The 23,024-nt window shown below is 44.4% G+C and overlaps 1 protein-coding gene across 2 annotated transcripts in view; it reads left to right on the forward strand.

The window, feature by feature from the left end:
* The first annotated feature begins 228 nt into the window (after positions 1–228).
* The window catches only part of LOC140453146 (oxidative stress-induced growth inhibitor 1-like), a 28,161-nt gene continuing 5,365 nt past the window's right edge, over positions 229–23,024 (forward strand). The window contains exons 1-4 of one of the 2 annotated variants that reach the window (XM_072547573.1): positions 229–468; positions 10,409–10,529; positions 18,321–18,457; positions 20,410–20,601. In XM_072547573.1, coding sequence (XP_072403674.1) covers positions 397–468; positions 10,409–10,529; positions 18,321–18,457; positions 20,410–20,601 — 522 coding nt within the window. In that variant the 5' untranslated portion in view covers positions 229–396. Of the gene's footprint in view, positions 469–2,810; positions 2,886–10,408; positions 10,530–18,320; positions 18,458–20,409; positions 20,602–23,024 lie in introns of those variants that run through there. The other variant, XM_072547574.1, reaches the window with a different exon arrangement.

The raw sequence follows: 23,024 nt of genomic DNA on the forward strand, positions 1-23,024 counted from the left end.
GATGTTACAGGGACAGTAGCCGGGTTTCTATAACAGCACCGTCAGAGGCCAGCTCTCTGCATTTCTCAAACTGAATTTAATTCTGAGACACATCCAAGCCGAGTTTCCAGAAACCCCTCCGTTATCACGCCCACTCTTGCCCTCCGTGTAGATGAGCCGCTGCTCTTTCTAAGAATAATCTCGCAGCCCGAAGGGAAAGGTTTAACCTTCCTAGTTGCTGTTCGGAAGTGGGGATGTTTGTGACTATCACAGGGAGTTGAAATGCAGCTTAACTGGAGAACGGCGTCTAATCAATCCAACACAATGTTGTAAAATCGTACACAACGCAGTCAGCTCCTGGAAAATGATTTTGAGAAAGCTCAGGGATTTCGGTTCAAAAACCTTCCGCCATGAAACATGAGTTTTAGAAAGAACCATGTTCTCTCAGAAGCAGGAAGCGAACACTTCCTGTTTAAACAGGACTGTGAGGTGAGTGAGAGGTTTTTTTAAGGCCTGGATGTCGATTTTTTTTTCTTCTGGTCCTGCTTTCAACTCTTTCCTGACTGGACTGGGAAACGCTGTAAGGATTGGCACAGTCCAATCGACTGTGGGGTGTTCACGGATCAGTTTTTTTTTAAGTGGAAAGGATATTAAATTGATAAGGCGGTCCTCCCTCAGAGGGCAACACTCCGCCCCCTCTCCTGATTCAGGAACTCAAATCCGTGTTTTGGTTTTCACATTGCAGGATGACTGGAGTGGGGTTTGAACCCAGTAGCTTCTGGTTCAGAGATAAATCACAGGCAGGTGTAATCAAATACTGTACTCAGCCTTCCACATGCACCTCTACTCTCTCCTATAGGGGGGCACTCTACCGGCCCTACCCTTGTCCTCCTGAGACATCAACTCACTGCCCTCTATAGTGGAGGGGATGCTTCAGCTTCCCCCCCACCCTGCCACATCCAGAGGAGCTGAAGAAGCCATCTTGCCCATAAAGATGCCACAATGGCCATATCACTGTCTCCAGGTTCCTTTAAGGGTCAACATCCATATCCCACCCCCTGCTAAATGTAGTATAAATGGTTTGCTGTATATTCATTTCCATTGGAGGGGGCACATCGACTTGTCTCTGTCTTCCCGTCACATCCAGAACTTTGCAGGATGCCATGTTCTTGGAATCCTGATGAAGGGCTTTTGCCCGAAACATTGATTTTACTGCTCCTTGGATGCTGCCTGAACTGCTGTGCTTTTCCAGCACCACTCTACTCCAGAATCTTGGAATCCTGGGTCTTCTAAGCCGTTGGAGAAAGTAAGGACTGCAGATGCTGGAGATCAGAGTCATAAAGTGTGGTGCTGGGAAGGTACAGCCGTCAGGCAGCAGGAGAGTCAAAATTTCAAGCTCTTCATCAGGAGTGCATGGGGGTGTGGGTGGGCAAGGGGGCTGAGAGATAAATGGGACGGAGGTGGGACTCTGGTCTCCAGCATCTGCAGTCCTCACTTTCTCTTAGCTGATTATAACCTTACTGCAAAGCCTATTCCAAGGATCTCAGTGAGTCTCTCTCACTATACTTCTTCTTCCCCCCCCCCCCCCAATCTCCTCTGCCCTGAAGCTCTTCAGCCATCTTATCACCATCACCCCCACCTTTGTCAACCAATCACATTCGTAGCTACCTTTCCCCCAGCCCCAACCCCCTCTCATTTACCTCTTAGCCCCCTTGGGGTCCCCCTATTCCTGATGAAGAGCTTATGCTTAAATCCTCAAGTCTCCTGCTCCTTGGATGCTGCCTGACCAACTATGCTTTTCCAACTTCTAAGCCAACCTGAATTTTCTTATATTCATTAAGTGTTTGAGGGATCTCAATCACTGAAACATTGGTATCATGTTGAGACCTGTTCAACTATTCGGCAACATATACAGTGACCAGGAATAGGAATTTGTAAATACTGTTTCTACCCCCCCGCCCTCCCCCCAACTCAGAGGCACAGATTCTGGGGATTACAATGGTACGTGATCCTGCCTTTTAGGGCAACCTTCGTTTAAGATTATTCATGAAATCATTCTATGTTCAGATGGGTCCAGAGAATGAGAACAGAGTGGATCTGACTGAATGCCAAGGGAAGTATCAGCCTCTCAAAGAATCCAAGAAAAACCACAAATAAATCTCTGAGGGATAATACAAGGAAACAGAGAATTCCAGTGAGATGAAGCTGAAATTTCTTTCTCAGGCGCAGATGAGTGAGATTGAAATGTAGAATAAAAGCAGAGTAATTATGATTGAGAGAACTACACATAGACACAGAAGGAAAGAACCACAGAAGTAGAGACACAGACAGGGGAAAAAAGCCAGACACACAATCACAGAGAAAAACACACAGAAACAAAGAGAGGGAATCACATATAGGTACAGAGAAACATACAAAACCAGAAAGTGGACTGAGAAAACAAAGATTCACAGAGTTGAAGAAGCTACAAAGCAGGCGTTGCATGGGAACAGATAAACACACTAAACCTGAAGCATAGAAGTTGAGAGTGAGAGACACATTGTGAGTTTCTCGCATTAAATTGTTTCTGGCTGAGTCTGCGAGCAGGCTCTCACTGTCAGTATGAGGTCAGCGTGTGAAGGGTCATGCAGTGGAGTATGTGCCTGAACCTCTTGTCCCACTCAGATCTGGATCCTTCCTCTCAATCTGCCAAGTCACCTCAACCTCCCAGGGTGTTTGTGCTGAGTCACGCTCTCGCAGCTTTTTCTCTCAGCTTCCCCCTCCCGCTCAGGCTCCTCCCTGGCTTTTTAATCACTGATATAATCAGGAAACACACCCAGGAGAGTGTGCAGTTTGCTGGGAGTCTTTATCCCCACAGAACTCATTCCCGTGTAAAGCAGCTTTCTCCCTGGTGCCTGACCCAGCAGGTAAGCCGGATGTTTGATTGTATAAACCTGGGCTGTCATTACCCTTTCCCCCTGCAGTGTTTTTGCTTGTTTTAATTTTTCAGCACAAGAGCTCATTTGTCACGTGTGCCTGCATTTGGTGGATGCCTGTCAGCTATTCAGCTGTGGATGGTCTCACATCATGCTCTCTGACTGGAGTCATTGTATAGAAACCAGGAACTAGAACACCACAGATTCAAGTATGTACCCTCTCTTCCCCTCCCAGCCACCAATTCCAGCTGTCAGCACCTAGGCTGGAGTACCGTACCCAAACTCAGCCGACTCAACGTAAATTCTTGAGTTAAAAACAATGACTGCAGATGCTGGAAACGTCGATTTTTGAAGCTACTTGGATGCTGCCTGAACTGCTGTGCTCTTCCAGCACCACTAATCCAAAAATAAATTCTTGAGTGGCAGCCATGGCCAAATTTGTCTCAGTACCACAGTGGTGGCTGAGGGAGGTGTGGTGACATACACTACAATTGTGGGTCACTTAGAACCATAGAATCCCTGCAGTGTGGAAGCAGGCCATTCAGCCAATCAAGTCCATACCTACCCTCAAAAGAGCATTCCACCCAGATCCATTCCACCCAGATCCACTCCTCCCTTCACTATACCTAGAACCTTGCATTTCTCATGGTTAATCCAAGACTAGCCTGCACATCCCTAGAAACTATGGGCAATTTTGCTTGGCCAATCCACCGAGCTGGAGCGCCCAGACAAGGCTGAATGTGCAAACTCCGCGCAGACAGTCACCCGAGGTTGGAATCGTACACGTGTCCCAGCTACTGTGAGACAGCAGTGATAACTAGTGAGCAACTGTGCCACCCCTTGTGAAAAGGTATACAATGAAATGTGTAATTATGGGGCTCTGTGCCTCAGAAGGCAATGGAGGCAGGGTCATTGAAGAGTTTGAACCATTTTTGCGTGTGTTTAAGGATTCGGTTGGTTGATTCTTGCTGGGCATGGGGTTAAAGGCTATTGCGGACCAATAAGAATGTGGCATTCTGAGACCAATCAGCCATTACTTTATTGGATAGCAAACCTGGCTTAAAGGGCTGACTGGCCTATTTCTGCACTTAAATCACATGGTTGTGCCTGTTTTCTACAGTCTCAGCCCCTGTGAGGGGTGAGGAACATGGTGAACTTCAGTTTGTGTTGGACATGCAGTCCTATACTAATCCACCTGGGAACCAGGGATGTCCCAGCTCAATCCCTGCTTAGCTCAGAAGGTATCCTGGTAAACAAAGTGCTAACTTACATTGTTTTCCTTGTCTGTTTTACCTTTTGTAAGTGATTGCTGCAGAGAGAGGGAGGTGGTTGGAAGGAGTAGGCCAATATTGGTCTCAACACTGAATTCCTTCACTTTACCACCTTATATGAATGATGTCAGGGAGGAGTTAAAAAGAATAATTTAACCTCACAAATTCAAACTCAACACCTTTCTGGCCATTTACAATTAATCAGGCCTTCATGCCACATGAGAGACAAGATGCTGATTAAGTACAGGACCCACCATGTCTGTGCTGACGATGATGCTATTCGAAACTAATCCGATTTGCCTGCAAGGAATGCTTGGTATTCCTTTGTTCCCTGCCTGCTCATGTTTGTCTGTCTACATTGCCCCTTAAATGTTACTAATGTATCTGGCTTTACAACCACCCCTGGCAGCATATTCCAGGCGCCTATCACCCTCTGGGCAAAAATGCATTTCTCCATTAAGCTTTCCCCTTCTCAACTTGAACCTGTGTATAACCCAATGTATTTGATATTTCCAGCCTGGAAAAGGCACTCTTGACTGTCCACCCAATCCAGTCCCTTCATAATTTTCATACAGGAGTCCTAGAGATGTACAGCACGGAAACATACCCTTCAGTCCAACATGCCCATGCGACCAGATATCCCAACCCAATCTAGCCCCACCTGCCAGCACCCACCCCATATCCCTCAACCCTTCCTATTCAACTATCCGTCCAGATGCCTCTTAAATGTTGCAATTGTGCTAGTCTCCACCACTTCCTCTGGTAGCTCATTCCATACACGTACCACCCTCTGCATGAAAAATTTGCTCCTGAGGACTCTTGTTTATCTTTCCCCTCTCACCCTAAACCTAAGCCCTCTAGTTCTGGACATCCCCACCTCAGGGAAAGGACCTTGTCTATTTACCCTATGCATGTCCCTCATGATTTTATAAACCTCCAGCCTCACCCCTTAGCCTCCGGTGCTCCAGGGAAAACAGCTCCAGCCTGTTCAACCTCTCCCAATAGCTCAAATCCTCCAACCCTGGCAACATCCTTGTAAATCTTTGCTGAACCCTTTCAAGTTTAGCAACATTCTTCCAGTCGGAAGGCGATGAGAATTGCACGCAATATTCCAAAAATGGCCTAACCAATCTCCTGTACAGCCTCAAAATGATCTCCCAATTCTAGTACTCAATACTCTGACCAATAAAGGAAAGCATACCCGTCTACATGCCTCTGAAATGTTACTACTGTATCTGGTTTTACAATCTCCCCAGGCAGCATGTTCCAAGCACCTATCACCCGCTGGGCAAAAATGCATTTCTCCATATAGCTTTCACCTCCTTCACTATCCTATCTACCTGCGACTCCACTTTCAAGGAGCTATCAATCTGCACTCCAAGGTCTCTTTGTTTAGCAACACTCCCTAGGACCTTACCATTAAGTGTATAAGTCCTGCTAAGATTTGCTTTTCCAAAATGCAACACCTCACATTTACCTGAATTGAACTCCATATGCCACTCCTCAGACCATTGGCCCATCTGATCAAGATCCCATCGTAATCTGAGGTAACCTTCTTTGCTGTCCACTACACCTCCAATTTCGGTGTCATCTACAAACTTACTAACTGTACCTCTTACGTTCACATCTAAATCATATACTTCTATCAGGTTGCAGTGGTGGAGCACTTTGGGACCAGCAACCGTAATTCTATTAGATTTAAAATAGTGATGGAAAAGGATAGACCAGATCTAAAAGTTGAAGTTTTAAATGGAGAAAGGCTAATTTTGATGGGATTAGGCAAGAACTTTCAAAAGCTAATTGGGGGCAGATGTTCGCAGTAAAGGCTGGAAAATGGGAAACCTTCAGAAATGAAATAACAAGAATCCAGAGAAATTATATTTCTGTGGTAGGTATACGGAATGTTGGATGATTAAAGAAATTGAGGGTTTGGTTAAGAAAAAGAAGGAAGCATATGTCAGACATAGACAGGATAGATTGAGTGAATCCTTAGAAGAGTATAAAGGCAGTAGGAGTATACTTAAGAGGGAAATCAGGAGGGCAAAAAGGGGACATGAGATAGCTTTGGCAAATAGAATTAATGAGAATCCAAAGGGTTTTTAAAAACACATTAAGGACAAAAGGGTAACTAGGGAGAGAATAGGGCCCCTCAAAGATCAACAAGGCGGCCTTTGTGTGGAGCTGCAGAAAATGGGGGAGATACTAAATGAGTATTTTGCATCAGTGTTTACTGTGGAAAAGGATATGGAAGATATAGAATGTAGGGAAATAGATGGTGACACCTTGAAAAATATCCATATTACAGAGGAGGAAGTGCTGGATGTCTTGAAACGCATAAGGGTGGAGAAATCTCCAGGACCTGATCAGGTGTACCCGAGAACTCTGTGGGAAGCTAGAGAAGTGATTGCTGGGCCTCTTGCTGAGATATTTGTATCATCGATAGTCACCGGTGAGGTGCCGGTAGATTAGAGATTGGCAAACGTGGTACCACTGTTTAAGAAGGGTGGTAAGGACAAGCCAGGGAACTATAGACCAGTGAGCCTGACGTTGGTGGTGGGCAAATTGTTGGAGGGAATCCTGAGGGACAGGATGTACATGTATTTGGAAAGGCAAGAACTGATTTGGGATAGTCAACATGGCTTTGTGTGTGGGAAATCAGGTCTCACAAACTTGACTGAGTTTTTTGAAGAAGTAACAAAGAGGATTGATGAGGGCAGAGTGATTGATGTAATCTATATAGACTTCAGTAAGGCATTTGACAAGGTTCCCCCTTGGAGACTGGTTAGCAAGATTAGATCTCATGGAATACAGGGAGAACTAGCCATTTGGATACAGAACTAGCTCAAAGGTAGAAGATAGAGGGTGGTGGTGGAGGGTTGTTTTTCAGACTGGAGGCCTGTGACCAGTGGAGTGCCACAAGGATCGGTGCTAGGCCCACTACATTTCACCATTTGTATAAATGATTTGGATGTGAGCATAAAAGGTATAGTTTGTAAGTTTGCAGATGACACCAAAATTGGAGGTGTAGTGGACAGCGAAGAAGGTTACCTCAGATTACAACCGGATCTTAACCGGATGGGCCAATGGTCTGAGAAGTGGCAGATGAAGTTTAATTTAGATAAATGCGAGGTGTTGCATTTTGGGAAAGCAAATCTTAGCAGGTCTTATAGACTTAATGGTAAGGTCCTAGGGAGTGTTGCTGAACAAAGAGACCTTGGAGTGCAGGTTCATAGCTCCTTGAAAGTGGAGTCGCAGGTAGATAGGATAGTGAAGAAGGCATTTGGTATGCTTTCCTTTATTAGTCAGAGTATTGAGTACAGGAGTTGTGAGGACATGTTGAGGCTGTACAGGACATTGGTTAGGCCACTGTTGGAATATTGTGTGCAATTCTGATCTTCTTCTTATTGGAAAGATGTTGTGAAACGTGAAAGGGTTCAGAAAAGATTTACAAAGAAGTTGCCAGGGCTGGAGGATTTGAGCTATAGAGAGAGGCTGACCAGGCTGGGGCTGTTTTCCCTGGAGAATCAGAGGCTGAGGAGTGACTTTATAGAGGTTTACAAAATTATGAGGGGCATAGATAGGATAAATAGACAAAGTCTTTTCCCTTGGGTTGGGGAGTCCAGACCAGAGGGCGTAGGTTTAGGGTGAGAGGGGAAAGATATAAAAGTGACCTAAGGGGCAACGTTTTCACAAAGAGGGCAGTACGTGTATGGAATGAGCTGCCAGAGGAAGTGGTGGAGGCTGGTACAATTGCAACATTTCGAAGGCATTTGAATGGGTATATGAATAGGAAGGGTTTGGAGGGATATGGGCCGGGTGGGACTAGATTGGGTTGGGATATCTGGTTGGCTTGGATGAATTGGACCGAAGGGTCTGTTTCCATACTGTACCTCTCTATGACTCTCCTTTTCATTTAACACACTCCAAACCAGGCAACATCCCGTAACTTTCTTCTGCACCCTCTCCAAAGCCTCCACTGCCTTCCTATAATGTGGTGACCAGAACTGTACATAGTACTCCAAATATGCCCTGACCAAAGTCTTATACAGTTGCAACATGACTTGCCAATTTTTATACTCCGTGCCCTGACTAATGAAGAAAAGCATGCTGTACACCTTCTTCACAACCTTAACCTCTTGTGTTGCCACCTTTGGAATGTGCATCACAAGATCCCTCTGTATACCAATGCTTCTCAGTGCCCTGACATTTACAGTATACTTTCCTCTTGCATTTGACCTCCCAAAATGCTTCACCTCACACTTGTCCGGATTAAACTCTATCTGCCCAACCTGACAAAAAGGTCCTGAGGGATATTTCGAGCGATTGGGCAATTCTAAAGCGTCCTAGCTCCTGTATTTAATGCTCTGAACAATGAAGGCAAACGCGCCAAACGCCTCCTGTCTATTTGCAACACCATTCTCAAGGAAGTGTGGATGTGAACCCCAAGGTCTCTCTGTTTGATAGCACTGACCAGGGCCCTGCCAATAACTGTGTAAGTCTTACTGTGCTTTGCCTTACCAAAATGCAACACCTTGATTTAATTTGGATTAAACTCCATTTGTCATTCCTCAGCCCACTGGCCCCGGTATCTCGAGAATGATGGTTTTGCTTTAGAATTTTCTGAGGGTGATAAAGGCTCCCTTATAAGCCATGAGCCATAGCAACAGGCCAAGTGCAGTGAACTATTGAATCATGTGGAGTTCTCAAGGATAGAGCTATTCAGTGTCGAGTTATCCCACTGGACGAAACTGGGGTGGATTTACTTGGGAAGAGCTAACCTGAACAGACTTATCCAAGATAGAGTTTTTTTTATGACAGCCATCTAGTATGAAACCATATAGAATGAAGTTTTCTTGGTTGGAGTTGACTGGAATGATGCTGTCCAGAATGGATAGAGTTTTCCAGGCTGGAATTTTCCAATATGGAATTAGCCAGGGTGTGATTAATGAAGTTTGATCTGAATCGGAGTTATTTACAATGTGCACAAACTGCCTGCCAGCCTTCCTGATAGTAATCTGCTCAAGTAGTGTCGGGTGTGTGATGTAACGTGTGCTCGTGTCACTTCCTGTGTTGATTCTGCAGAGTCAGTGCTTATCGGGCTCAGTTACACAATTGCACGATAGATCACTCACCCTCTTTTTGTGCAAAAGCATCTCAACAAATGCATTAACACTCTCAAAAAAGCGGCAAGGTAACTGTCCAGTTGGGACTCAAACATGGCCTGGGGAGATTAAGGGTTTATATAACAATGGCCTGCCCATCTGCTGGTGGGGTAAAGTCATTAACTGGGAGGCAGTAGGTGAGGATCGAATAATGTGACAATGGATAAGTCTTAGAATTTTACTTAACTACTTTTTGAAGATCGGGAAATACTTGTCAGATTTATTTTCAGGAGATTGGGTCCCAAACAGTGATGGGATGGAGGGGTTATGGGACAGGCAGCCTCCCATTTCCTTTTGTTCTCTTGTTTACATTTTACAGCTCTTCAGAACTAAACTAAATGAGTTTCTGACTCAGCATGAATTGTAAATGGGTTTCACCATAAGTTTTGAGAGATGCCGCATCTAATTGCATGAAATTAATATTTTCTGAATGCAAAAGAGCAGAAATGACACCAAATCGTTCTTTCAGAACCTAGATCCCATAGGAGTTTATCAATTGTCTATGTTTGTAGTGATTCAGCAGAAAGGTTTTTTATTGGAAAGTGCAAGGAGACTTATTTTAATTAACAAGGTGTTAAATAACGTTTCATGGACTCGATGGGCCGAATGGCCTGATACCACCCTGTGTAGGAATTCCATGGAAAAGTATGTTTAATAGAAACTAAAGTGTGTGGTATCTCCAAACAGAAGCAGCAGACATGGTCACTGAATCCAGACAGGCACATGTCACTCTCCGTCCCCTTCCACTCTCAATCTCCCTATGCTCTATGATCCCATTTAGTCAGACCCTTGCTGATCTCGGAAAGCGCAAACTATTGAATCAGCAAACTTCAATTTGTTAAAATCCCAATGGAGCCAATTACTTTGGACATCCTGACCCTTGTAACAGGGTTAATTGGACACCGGGCACAGTGCGGGTTTAATCAGACACTGGATACAGTAAGGAGTCTATCAGGCACTGGGCACGGCCTGGGGTCCGTTCAGGCGCTGGGCACAATGAGGGGTTAACCCAGCAGGCTTTTTATTCCATAGTATCCTGCTGGTGACATTTAACCTCTACCATTCCTGTTGTTGCAAGCAGACAGCAAGCTTTATTGGAAAGAACGGTGACTGTGCATGTGCGCCTGAACTTGGAAAGACAATGGAGGAAACTGGATCATCCTCGTCACCGGGAATCAGTCCAATCCCTGTCGTTGTAATCGGTACGTTCAGCTTCCAATCTCCTTGTCAGTCCGACTCTCCATTTCCCATCTCTCGGCAATCTCAGTGTCAGTGTCAAAATTTTTCAATTATCCTGACTCTCTCTTCCACTCTCTCTGACTCCCTTTGTCCGCCTCTCTTCCCCCTTTTCTCAGGGTCTCTTAGCTACCAGCCTGTCGCTCCCTTACTTTGGAAAATCTTTAAACTTTTAAAACCAAACAACTCTGACTCGCCCATAAGCTCTGCTTCTACACTTTGTTCCCTTTGCTACTTTCTTACCAGGTGTTTGTCTTTGCCAAGTCCCAAAGTATGTTCAGACTTCCCAGTCGCTAAAAAGCCCAACCAGTTCTAGTTGGACAGAAAGTTTCTGGGAGTGTGGCTGACTGAAGAGACTAGGCCTCAAATACGCAGTATAAAAGCAAGCTATACGTGACCCTGCTTCCTCTAGTTGTGCCATTTGAAAAGTGATATTTTAAATGTTGCATCTTAATGCTTTGCTGATATTTTTGGATTTGGCATCATTTCTGGCACTGGTAATCTGTGGCTCCAAATCACACTCGGACGAGTAAAGGACATTCAGTCCATAGTCATTTTTTTACTCATTGGCAAATAGGGTTAAGGAGAATCCAGAAGGCTTTTACAAATACATGAAGGACAAAAGGGTAACTAGGGAGGGATCGGGGCCCCTCAAAGAACAGCAAGGCAGCCTTTGTGTGGAGCTGTAGAAGACGAGGGAGATACTAAATGATTATTTTGCATCAGTGTTTACTGTGGAGAAAGTCATGGAAGATATAGAATGTAGGGAAATAGATGGTGACGCCTTGAAAAATGTCCATATTGCAGAGGAAGAGGCGCTAGGTGTCTTGAAATGCATAAAGGTGGATAAATCCCCAGGACCTGATCAGGTGTACCCTAGAAATCTGTGGGAAGCTAGAGAAGTGATTGCTGGGCCCCTTGCTGAGATATTTGTATCATCGATAGTCACAGGTGCTGGAAGACTGGAGGTTGGCTAACATGGTGCCACCATTTAAGAAAGGTGGTAAGGACAAGCCAGGGAACTATAGACCAATGAAACTGACGTCAGTGGTGAGCAGGTTGTTGGAGGGAATCCTGAGGGACAGGATTTACACATATTTGGAAAGGTGAGGATTGATTAGGGATAGTCAACATGGCTTTGTGAGTGGGAAATCATGTCTCACAAACTTGATTGGGTTTTTTGAAGAAGTAACAAAGACGATTGATGAGGGCAGAGTATAGGACGTGATCTATATCGACTTCAGTAAGGCATTTGACAAGGTCTTACATGGGAGACTGGTTAGCAAGGTTAGATCTCATGGAATACAGGAAGAACTAGCCATTTGGATACAGAACTAGCTCAAAGGTAGAAGACAGAGGGTGGTGGTGGAGGGTTGTTTTTCAGACTGGAGGCCTGTGACCAGTAGAGTGCCGCAAGGATCGGTGCTAGGTGCTAGGTGCACTACATTTCATCAAATGGTTTGGATGTGAGCATAAGAGGTACAGTTAGTAAGTTTGCAGATGACACCAAAATTGGAGGTGTAGTGGACAGCGAAGACAGTTACATCAGATTACAACAGGATCTGGATCAGATGGGCCAATGGGCTAAGAAGTGGCAGATGGCGTTTAATTCAGATAAATGTGAGGTGCTACATTTTGGGAAAGCATATCTTAGCAGGACTTATACACTTCATGGTAAGGTCCTAAGGAGTGTTGCTGAACAAAGAGACCTTGGAGTGCAGGTTCATAGCTCCTTGAAAGTGGAGTCGCAGGTAGATAGGATAGTGAAGATTTGGTACACTTTTTGGTATTTGGTATTCTTTCCTTTTATTGGTCAGATTATTGAGTACAGGAGTTGGGAGATCACGTTGCGGCTGTACAGGATGTTGGTTAGGCCACTTTTGGAATATTGCGTGCAATTCTGGTCTCCTTTCTATCGGAAGGATGTTGTGAAACGTGAAAGAATTCAGAAAAGATTTACAAGGATGTTGCCAGGGTTGGAGGATTTTGACTATAGGGAAAGGCTGAAGAGACTGGGGCTGTTTTCCCTGGAGCACCAGAGGCTGAGGTGACCTTATAGAGGTTTACAAAATTATGATGGGCATGGGGTGGGGAGTCCAGAACTAGAGGGCATAGGTTTAAGGTGAGAAGGGAAAGATATAAAAGAGACCTAAGAGGCAACTTTTTCATGCAGAGGTTGGTGCGTGTATGGAATGAGCTGCCAGAGGAAGTGGTACAGGCTGGTACAATTGTAACATTTAAAAGGCTTCTGGATGGGTATATGAATTGGAATGGTTTAGAGGGATATGGGCTGGGTGCTAGCAAATGGGACTAGATTAGGTTGGGGTATCTGGTCGGCATGGATGGGTTGGACTGAAGGGTCTGTTTCCATGCTGTACATCTCTGACTCTGTCATTCTATAACTAGGGAGATGCAGTTTTTCACTCTCCAGGTCAGTGTTACGTGCAGTTATAGAGTAATAGAGCTGTACAGCATGGAATTAAACCATTCGGTCCAACTCGTCCATACCGATCAGATATCCCAAATCCCAATTGTCCCATATCCCTCTCAACCCTTCCTAGTCATATACCCATCCTGATGCCTTTTAAATGCTCTAATTGTACCAGCCTCCACCATATCCTTTGGCAGCTCATTCCATAAAGACACTGCCCTCTGCATGAATAGGTTGCCCCTTAGGTCCCTTTTATATCTTTTCCCCTCTCCGCCTCAATGTATGTCCTCTCGCTTTAGACATCCCTACCCTGTGCAAAGATCTTGTCTATTTACCCTATCCATGTCCCGCAAAATATAGTATACCTCTATAGGGCCATTCCTCAGCCTCTGATGCTGCAGGGAAAGTAGCCCCAGCCTATTTAGCCTCTCCCTATAGCTTGAACCCTGGCAACATCCTTGTAAATGTTTTCTGAAACCTTTTCAAGGTTCGTAACATAGCAGGGGGACCAGAATTGAATGCTGTATTCCAAAAGTGGTCTCGCCAGTATCCAGTACAGAAGCAACATGACATCCCAACTCCTATACTCAATGCACTGTCCAATCATGGCAAGTGTACCAAATGGCTTCTTCACTATCCTGTCTACATGCGACTCCACCTCCAAGGAACTGTGAAGCTAAATGTTCCTCCACTGTCCTAGATACAGAGTTACCCTGCCTTGCACCCACAGACCACTGCTACACTTTCCATGAAACAGGGTAGTGTCTAAATAAGGAAGCCAAAACGTGGTGCCTTTAACATAGGGAAGTCCCAAGACCCTGCACACCAATGTTACTAAGCAAGATTAGGCACTGAATCACGAACAGACACATTCAGACAAGATGACAGAAAGCTTTCTCAAAGGGCAAGAGACTTAACCGAGCAATTTCCAAAAAGAGGAGAGCAAGAGCTGGAGATTAAACAAGAAACATCAGTCAGAAAGCTGAATGTAGAGCAGTTCACCACAAATAGTGATTGATGTTGCGTTTGGAAAAAGGTTCTGGATAATTAATAGGTTCAGGAGAAACGAGACTAAGATGCAAGTTTTGTGCAGAGTGATGTAAAAGCCTGTCCAAGCTAAAATGTTCCACTTTTCTAACTCTATGAGAGCCACATCACTGGGACTGAGGAAGACTTATACAGTTATAATTAGTAAGGGCAGCCTTGTATGACTGAGAAAAATTTGCAATTTGGCACCCCAATTAGCTGCCTAATGAGCAGTCCAGCATGAGTGTCTGATAAATGGACAGCACCATGAGAGAACAGGACCACTCAGGTGTGTGTCAGACAGAGAAGCAGACAAGCACCCAAATATTCAGCTCGAGAAACAACTTTCCCTGAGAAGCCCACTTGTTTCCGAAATGATTCTAAGGTTTTCTTGAAATGCATATTGCATCAGCAGTCAGCACTGCTGCCTCACAGCACCACGGACTTGGGTTCGGTTTCGCCTTTGGGTGACTGGTTGTGTGGGATTTGCACATTCTCCATGTGTCTGTGTGGCTTACCTCCACGTGCTCCAGTTTCCTCCGGGTAGTCCAAAGATGTGCAGGTTAGATGGATTGCCCACAGTGTCCAGGGATGTGCAGGGTAGATGGGTCAGCCATGGGAAATATTACGGGGATAGGATCGAGGGCTGGGTCTGGGTTTGGGCAGGATGCGCTTTGGAGGGGCAGTGAGGAAATGATGGCTCAAACAGCCTCCATCTACACTTTTGAGGTTTGAGTTCTGGAACTTTCCTGGGAAGCTTGCTCATAAAGGGTTAAATATAAAATGACTCTGAGGAGACAGAGTGTACCAGTAATTATTGACATATTAAACATTGATCGTCCTGGAACCTGTTCAACAACTCCGGCCTTTCTCACTCACAAAGATTTATCTGGTATGTTTGCAGTTGCTTAGCAACCCCACTTTCCCTCAGGAATGTTATCTCTTATTTCAGTGGAGCCTGATAACATTTTTATAAAAAATGGCTGAAGACCTGTCCGCAGTCAATGTAGTCGAGCAGCCGCAATTGGGAAAGGGGTCTCTTGCCCAGAGTGAACTGACCAGAACCAGCAACAGTATGGCCGAGTGAGATCACGCGTTGACACAGGCCCCACCCACACTCTCACTCCCCTGCCCATGGCGAAGATGGTTAGTTGTGTGGATAGATTCAAACTCTGAAACAATGGCCCCCGTGGTGGAATAGCCAGGTGACCTTGGATGACGATGGTAGGCTCCACTTTCCCACCCTACCCCTTTGTTTTTGGTTTTCAGAATCAAAACAATATTATGTAAGAAAGAGGTTATTCAGCCCATCATCTAGTCTGCCTGTGTTACCTAGTGCCAATCTCCTGCCTTTTCCTCCTATTCCTGCACACCATTATGTCGAAACCATCCAATGTCTCCTGGAGTGTCTCAACTGAGCCTTCCTCCTTACAGGGCACTCCAAACCCTAACTGCATGCTGAGTGAACATTTTCTGTCATATTACCATTGCACATCACTTTATATCCATGCCCTCTCGTTCTCGTTTCTTTTATGAGCAGAAACAATTTCACCCAATCAACTCTACACAGTCCACTTATAATGTTGAAAACCTCGACTAAATCTCCCCTTTTCAACCTTTCCTTCCTAACTTCTTCAATCAGCTTACATATGTTGAGGTTGGTGCGGCTGTTCTGGAGACTATGTCTGGTTCTGGTCACCCTGTTATAGGAGGGATATTATTAAGCTAGAGAGGGTTCAGAAGAGCTTTATCAGGATGTTGCCGGTAATGGAGGGTGTGAGTTATAAGGAGAGGCTGGATAAATTGGGACATTTCACTGCAATCTAGGGGGTTGAGGGGTGACCTTTATAGAGATTTACAAAATCTTGAGGGTTATAGATATATATGAATGACTGGCGCCTTTTCCCTTGGGTGGGGAATTTCAAGACTAGCGGCATATTTTTAAAGTGAGAGGAGAAGGACTTGAGAAAAGATGTGAGGGCATATTTTTTAAACACCGAGTGGTTTGTGTGTGCAACGAAGTGATGGATGTGCATACAGTTACAATGTTGAAAAGTCATTTTCGATAAGTACATTAATGAGAGGGACATGGGCCCAGTGCAGTCAGGTGGGACTAGTTAAGTTTTTGGAATTATGTCCATCATGGATTGAAGGTTCTGTTTCCGTGCTGTATGACTGTAAACAGAAGAGTCTCATACTGGATCCATTCTTGTAAATAACTTCTGCACTGTCTCCAATGTGTTCACATAATGTGGCATCCATAACTGTATACCATTCTTCCACTGAGGTCAAACAAGTGTCTTGTACAAGTTCAGTATCCCTTTCTTGCTCTTGTACTCTATTCCCCATTAATAAAGCTGAGAACATTGATATCTTTATTAATTTCTCTCTTCTTCTCTCCACGTGTTCTGCCATCTTCAATGATTTGTGTATCTTATGTGTTATATTTTAATTACACTCCTATAAAGTGCCCTGCATCATTTTACATCCTGAAGGCTCTATATGTGGACGAAAATTGTTGTACGATTCCAATTGTCCAGCAAACTATGTGGGCAGGATAACGGAAAGACAGTATTCAACGCTGAGATTGACATTTTTAATCAGTACTTGAATCAATAGATATTGGGGGGGGGGGGAAGACAGAAAAGTGGTGCTCAGGATTATCAGATGAGCCACAAACTCATCAAATAGCAGAACAGTTTTAATGGGTTGAGTGGCCTACTTTGGCCCCTAAGACTGATGGTCTTGTGGATGATAAATGTCGGCCGTGCCAGTGGGACCTTCATCCCAATGCTGAGTGACTCATAGAACATCATTTCCACACCAATTTACCTTGTTATGGACTAGATCAAACCCCTAAGGAGACAACCTAGACCCTCCCTTTATTTCCTTGTTTTAAATGTGTAGGTGTTACACTCCAGATGCAAATTGATCAGTCAAACTACTCAATTTTAAGCAGAACGCACTTTATTTTTGTACGACAGTTAAAACGCAGAAAAACAAAATTTAAAAAAAAGTTTGGCTTGCCAAAATATTTATTAACTACTACTAATTAACTGTTCCAATATAGCAACATTGCATGACCACACCCTTGGCAAAGGCAAATTCAGTAAAATAGATTGTCTCACATACAGTTTGAACAGCAACAAAAGGCCCCAGCTTTTAGCTGGAACAGACGGAGGAATAGGAGCTTCCACATCCAGTTTTAAGACCCCAGCAACTGATGAAAGTTAAAACTAAAGTCCTGCTTCTGTGGGAGCTTGACCCCACCCTTTCAGGCTGCTTCTATTGCTCCCACTTTAAAATAAAGCCCCAAGTTGTTTATTTTATTGGCTTTGAGCAGGTTGCTCAGTACCTCTGCCTCAACCTTTCTTCATTTAAAAAAAAATTAGTTCTTAAAGCCACACCCCCATAAACCTCCCTATGCCTTCCTACCCATCTCAGCCATTGCCTCTTCCTTCACTGCCATCACTCTCCCTTTTGCACCCCAAAATCTCCCTCATGCACCCCAACATCTGCCTCACTCTCCTCATCTCTCCTGCTGGCTTGGAGCTGATAAACTGGATGTCTGTTTGATTTAGCCTGAGGCTTGACTGTCAAAAGGTCGATCAGCTGTATGTTCCCTCGGCTTCCTGCCCTGGAGTCTGACCAGCAGGAGCTTTTCATTGCTATACGTCTCCTCGATTCCTGCTTCTGCTGGTAATGGAACTAATGTACAATATGGTTCGAATCAAGTTTTCTTTGTTCATGGGATGTCAGCATCATTGTCCCAGCCCTAATTGCCCAGGGAGCAGTTGAGAGGCAACCATGCTGTTGTGGGTCTAAAGTCACATGTAAATCAGACCAGGTAGGGATGGCAGATTTCCTTCCCAGATAGTTTTTGCAACAATTGACAACAGCCCCATTGTTCCAGCTGTTTATTTGTATTTATAAAATTGAATTTAAATTCCATCTGCCAAGGTGAGTTTCAAACCTGTGAACTCAGGGTATTAGTCTGGGTCTCTGGACTACTAGTCCAAAAGCATTAGCGCTATGCAACAACCACCACCACCACCTAAATGAATTGTTTGGTCTTGGATGGTGTGATTAAAACACAAAAACTCTGCACAAGCCCCATTGCTGTTAACCTGTCATTATATGGTGTCACTGAAAAGAGTTTTTGCTTTGGAAGTTTTGAAATTTATTTCACCTCCCGGTCTTCAATCAATGGAGTGGACAAGCAAGCCACAATCCTAATCTGTTGTCTCGTGTGGATCATACAAAGTGAGTTCACAACTGTTGATCTGCTGTTTTGAACCAGGGAATGGACCCTCTGCCATTTGTCTCTCGTACCTCTTGTCTGGATATCGGCCTTACTTCAAAGAATCCTCAATCCATCCCAATCCCATTCTTCAACGAAAATTGGAGCAGAACCGGGGTATCTCCATCATTGAACAGGTAACATTTCACAGAACTGTGGAGCAAATATCAACAAATCTCTGTCTTGTTCTTCTGTTTTGACTGTTTTGAACTTGACATCTCCAGAATTAGATTTCACGTGATGGGTTGATACTCAGATGGACAAAGTTTAAAAATTGCACAACACCAGGTTATAGTCCAACAGGTTTAATTGGAAGCGCACTAGCTTTCGGAGCGACGCTCCTTCATCAGGTGATTTTTAACTTTGTACACCCCAACCCAACACCAGCATCTCCAAATCATGACAGATGGACAGAATGTGACTCGTGGAGTCCTGAGGGATCTGAGTTGTGGCCTCAACTCTTCATTCAGGGCGTTGAAGAACTAGATGATGGGATTGAAAGTCTTGCATCCAAATTTCTCAGTGACCCACACATTGGGAGTATTGAATGCCCTATAACATTGCAAAGAGACATCAACAGATTAATAAGTGGGATTAGCAAATTGTTTTCAGTATAGGAAATTGTTAGGTACCTTCTCAATGGTGAAAAGTGCGAAACAGTGGAACTCCAGAGAGACCGTACATGTTCATGTAGAAACAAGTAGTAGAAGGTTGGAACTATCTGCAAAATATAATTAATGATAGATCAATGAGGGGCCCTTGTGGCACAATGGTAGTGTCCCTTCCTCTGAGCCAGGTTCAAGTCACCTTTACTCCTGAGGTGTTTAATCACATCCCTGAGCAATTGACACGGTTTACTAACTCATCAAACATAACACCTGGGACCTCGTGGTGCGCACACCCACAGAGTTATCCCATCCTCCGTCCAAGGATGGTATGACACTTTCATCAAGCTGTGTGGTTGGAGAAGATTCTATTGAGCTCTTGCTCCGTTTGATAAGAAACCGAAAGTGCTTTTGTTTGGGGTCAGCATAATCCTTTTATACCTGAGCCTACTGGGTCAGCTGGTAACTTAACACCATTTGTTCCAACATCAGGTTTGCCTTCATTGCTCAGAGCTTTGAGTATAGTCATGTTGAGGTTGTACAGAACATTGGAGAGGCCTCTTCTGGTATTGTGTGTCCAGTTCTGGTTGCCCTGTTGGAGGAAGGATTTCATTAAGCTGGAGAGGGTACAGAAGAGACTTTACCAGGATATTGTTGGGTATGAAAGGTTTGAGTTAGCAAAGGAAAGGCTGGGACTTCCTTCACTGGTGCGTAGGAGGTTGAGAGGTCACTTTCTAGAGGTTTATAAAATCATGAGACATATAGATAAGGTTAATGGTGGTGTCTTTTCCCAAAGATGGCGGATTTCAAGAGTAGGGGCATTTTTTAAAGTGAGAGGAGAGAGATTTGTTCAAATAGTTATGTTTGGCATGTGTCTGGAATGAATTTGCTGTGAAGATGGTAGGTGCAGGTACAGCTACAACATTTTAAAAGGTATTTGGAAACGTACATGAATAGGAACGATTTGGAAACGTACATGAATAGGAACGATTTGGAAGGTTGTGGGCCAGGAGCAGGAAGGTGAGACTGGTTTAGTTCGGGATTACGATCAGCATGGAATGGTTGGACCGAAGGGTCTGTTTGTGTATGACTCTGTGACTGGTGAACACAATTACTCTTCAGCGTTTATTGCGGAGTTCCTGTCTTTCTGTTCTGTTTGGGAAGGTGGGGGGGATGGGATGAATTCGAAGAGGAGCACAGGCCAGTGAATCTTTGTCTCATTGCACAGATGGGGGGAGTATAGCTGAATCCAGATATCCAAGCTTAGGTGGGACAAGGGGAGAAACGTCAGAATAACACTAGGTTTAGTGTTGATAATGAAGAAGGTGATGAGAAAACTCTGGAAGGAAAGGTTAGAGACTCTCAGACGGGATATCAGTTATCTGGTGGACTTCCTGTCAAAAGGAATTGGTGATTTTGGAGGTTTATGGATTGGTCCGTGGATATTCCTTACATTCCTCTCTGTTCTGCCCTGATCTCGGTAGGATTTGGAATACCTGTCTGAAGGGCTGGAAGGACGATCCCACAATCCAGTAGCTGTCCTGTTCGATTCCCTCCTGCGTCCCGATGCCGATTTTGGTGTATCCTTGGAATCGGTGCTCACCTGGAGGCGAGAGCCTGACCATTACATTCCTCACCTGGTCCTGGGCAAGGGGCCACTGGGAGGGGCTTGGCATGTAAGTATGGAAGACAACTGATAAAGCCCATTCATCATTATATTGCTTCCCAAACCTCTCAATCCATAGGCCTGTGTTTTTACCAGCAAAATAAAGTTGTGTTGATATAACATTTTATCACGCCCTGTGTACAAATTACAACATGGAAACAGGCCATGTCAGAGCTAACTCTCTGTGTAAGCTCGGATCCGAATCATGCTTACTCAGCTTATTCCCATTTCCTCTCAGTGTATCCTCATTCTCTTCACTCCAATATATTTGTATGTTCAACATAGCTGGACAACTGGTTTGCAATGTAGACTGATGCCAACAGTATGGATTCAATTCATACACCGATTGAGGTTACCATCAAGTTACCTCGTCTTCAACCTCTCCTGTTGTCTGAGGTGTGCTGATCCTCAGGTTAAACCACCACCAGGCATCTTTCTCTAGTGAGTGAGTAACCCTACCATGACTTTATTGCCATAGCTTGTGTCTTGCTCCATAACATCCAAAGAAAATTTCCCATCCATCACATCTCTCAATGTGAAAATTGTTCTTTTGTTTTGTTTTAAATCACTTTCATTTAATTTTGTGAATATTAGTTACTGGAAACAACCCATTTCTTTGCATTTCACCTCATCCTTCTGTAATTTGTAGCCCATTATGCTTCATTGTCCCATAATGTGAATTTTCAAACCTAGAACAGAACGAAAAAGGCAGAGACGTGTAAAATAGGAACAGGAGTAGGCCGTTCAGCCCTTTGAGTCTGCCCTGTCATTCAATACACTCATGGCTGATCATTCAACTCTGTCGTCAGTTCCCACTTTAATCCCATAATCTTTGATCCCATTAGCCCTCAGAACTATATCTATCTGTGGGAGAGGCCTGCTTGGAGCATCTGTAGGCCGAAGGCTTTAACAAGGACTGTAATATTTGACGTTTTAACTTTGCTTCTTTATTTTTCTATGACTATGGAAAGAACACTGTAGTGCTGAACTTTTGAACTTATTTCCTTTATTTTCCTACTTTTGTAACTAAGGTATTGAGCTTAGGTACTTTGTCCCTAAGATGGTGCTGTGTATGGTGACATTGTGCGCTTTTCACTGTACCTGAGTATGTGTGGCAATAAAATCTAAATTTAACTCCTTCTTGAAAAATATTTTGTTGTTTTGAGATTTCTTCACCCTACAACAGCTACACTGCGCATTCTCTAAAAGTTCAATTTGCTCATTATAGTGTGAAGCCCAATAGTGTGTACAGCACTCAATAGTCTCTTCATGTCGTTTATACCGGGTTAGCAATATTGCTTGATTTTGGCATCCATATGTCTTCTGGTAAAATGGAGGATTCTCGTGGACTCTTTGCCAACATGATCAACCTGATCTGCCATTACTGGTCTAGAGTCATTGAGATGTACAACATGGAAACAGACCCTTCGCCATGCCGACCAGATATCCTAAATTAATCCAGTCCCATTTACCAGCATTTGATCCATATCTCTCTCAACCCTTCCTGTTCATAAACCTATCCAGATACAATTACAACATTTAAAAGGTATCAGCTCCACCACTTCCTCTCGCAGTTTATTCCATACATGCACCACCCTCTGTGTGGAAAAAGTTGCCGCTTAGGTGCTTTTATATCTTCCCCACCTCCTGCTTCCCCCTACCCACCTTAAACCCATGCTCTCTAGTTTTGGACTCCATTACCCTGGGGAAAAGACCTTGACAATTCACCCTATCCATGCCCTTCTAAAAGGTCACCCCTCGATGTTCCAGGGTAAATAGCCTCCCCATTTCAGCCCCTCCCGATAGCTCAATTCCTCCAACCCTAGCAACATCCGTGTAAGTCTTTTCTGAACCCTATCAATTTTCACAATATTTTTCCAATTGTAGTCCTGGGAACCCAGACCCTGAATCCGTCTGCTGTTCCTTCAGCTCCAGACGTTCTTGACAGACACCAGGAAGTGGTTCAGGGGATGTGAATGAAAGTTTCCCAGCTGGATTCTGGTCCAATCAGGATAGTGATAGACGGTGCTCAGGGATGTGCTGCAGCCTTGAGAGCGGTTTGGGAGGTTGCGGAGTGAGGAGTCATCAGCAGGACAAGATTAGATTGCAGACTGGGAGAGAGGTGCCGAGCACTGGGAGGTTAGGATAACTGGATTGAAGAAATCTTCCTCCTCAGGTCCAGTCCTAAACCTGGTTGTTCCTCCCTTCTCCCTTCAGCTGCAGGGATTCTGGAGTCTTGGGTAACAAATCCAGGACCATTCAGTCGTGACTGACACTCTCCTCACACAATTAAATAGCAGACCCACCCGTTTTTAAAGTAGTCGTAGGTGTTTGAAGTCAGATGGATCAGGTTTCAGATTTTTGGGCATGACATAAAAGATTGGGGCTTAAGCAGGAACGAACTCTCTTAGGCAAGTGGGTGGCACGGTGGCT

Source organism: Chiloscyllium punctatum, chromosome 26 (genome assembly GCF_047496795.1).
Source record: "Chiloscyllium punctatum isolate Juve2018m chromosome 26, sChiPun1.3, whole genome shotgun sequence".
NCBI classification, from domain to species: domain Eukaryota; kingdom Metazoa; phylum Chordata; class Chondrichthyes; order Orectolobiformes; family Hemiscylliidae; genus Chiloscyllium; species Chiloscyllium punctatum.